Source organism: Chrysochloris asiatica, unplaced genomic scaffold (genome assembly GCF_000296735.1).
Source record: "Chrysochloris asiatica unplaced genomic scaffold, ChrAsi1.0 scaffold00021, whole genome shotgun sequence".
Lineage (NCBI taxonomy): Eukaryota > Metazoa > Chordata > Mammalia > Afrosoricida > Chrysochloridae > Chrysochloris > Chrysochloris asiatica.
Window position 1 is genome coordinate 1,784,459 of NW_006408539.1, and position 1,128 is coordinate 1,785,586.

Consider the following 1,128-nt stretch of genomic DNA (forward strand, 5'->3'; position numbering starts at 1 on the left):
ACAACAACAACAAACAGACTCCAATTGGAGTCCTGGTGTGGCGCTCCAGGTTAAAAAAAAAATGTTGGCTACAAAGTTGCTGTGACAGGATGTCTTTTATATTTAATATGGATTATTTTCAGTTGGGACTTTTCAGTTTGTGCTTAATTCTGATGATTACTTATACATGTATGTGTCTCTATTGTGTAGTGAAAAAGGATCAGATGTGAACCCTGAAGAACCAGTCAACGTTGTGGGACCTGTACCCGTAAATAAGCCCCCAAAAGGACAAACAAACATTAAGGAAATTGCATTTATAACTTCTGATGAGTTCAGTGGTGTTCCTGCGTAAGTATTTACAGCCCATTTTAAGGCTTAATTGTGTCTTTAATCAGTGTAATGATTGTTTAAACCATAAAGCTGGATTATATGGACTAATATGCTGTGTTCTTGATCTTTTCTAAATGACTTTACATTGTAATGTGAAAATGAAGGAAATTTTCCTTAAAGATGCTTTAAATTGCGCCTTTAATTTAAAAACCTCTTTCCAGAGAGCGTTCTGGTAATGTAGCAGTGCATGCTTAGGTCCTTTCCAGGACCCATTTTTTATTTTTCCCCCCAGGACCCTTTTGTGATACAGTTAGACCCAAAGATTTTTTCGAAGTAAAATCCTTTTTGCTCCATTTTACAGGAATTTTAGGAAATTGAGTGTCTTATACAGGATTGAGATACAGAATGGAGAACGCTGAGTTTGTTTGGTTTCTGTTGTTCCTTAAACTTGTATCACTTGTCTGAGTCTGTGCTCTTTTCCAGGCCCTGGGTCTCTGACAAGAATACAGGGATCAGTAAGACAATCTACCTTCCTCAGAAGGTCTTTGCTTTTGTGGAAATTCCAGATTTTAAAGATGACGCTAATGGGGACCCAATTATGGAACTCCATCTATTTGTTGTTGGGTGCTGTCAAGCTGGTTCCAACTCACAGTGATGCTGTTCACAATAGAACGAAACACTGCCTGGTTCTGCGTCATCACAGTTGTTAGGCTTGAGCCCATTTGCTGCCACTGTGCCAATCCATCTCATTGAGAATTCTGCCTCTTTTTCACTGACCCTCCACTTTACCAAGCATGATGTCCTTCTCCAGGGACTGGT

The 1,128-nt window shown here is 39.3% G+C and overlaps 1 protein-coding gene across 2 annotated transcripts in view; it reads left to right on the forward strand.

Annotated features, from left to right (window-relative positions):
- The window catches only part of SKA1 (spindle and kinetochore associated complex subunit 1), a 22,904-nt gene that overhangs the window by 10,749 nt on the left and 11,027 nt on the right, over nt 1-1,128 (forward strand). Inside the window, exon 4 of one of the 2 annotated variants that reach the window (XM_006837491.1) lies at nt 190-327. The exons of the other annotated variant lie outside the window; for it this stretch is intronic. Within the exon in view, the coding sequence (XP_006837554.1) occupies nt 190-327 (138 nt within the window). The remainder of the gene's footprint in view (nt 1-189; nt 328-1,128) is intronic. 2 annotated transcript variants of the gene reach the window in all.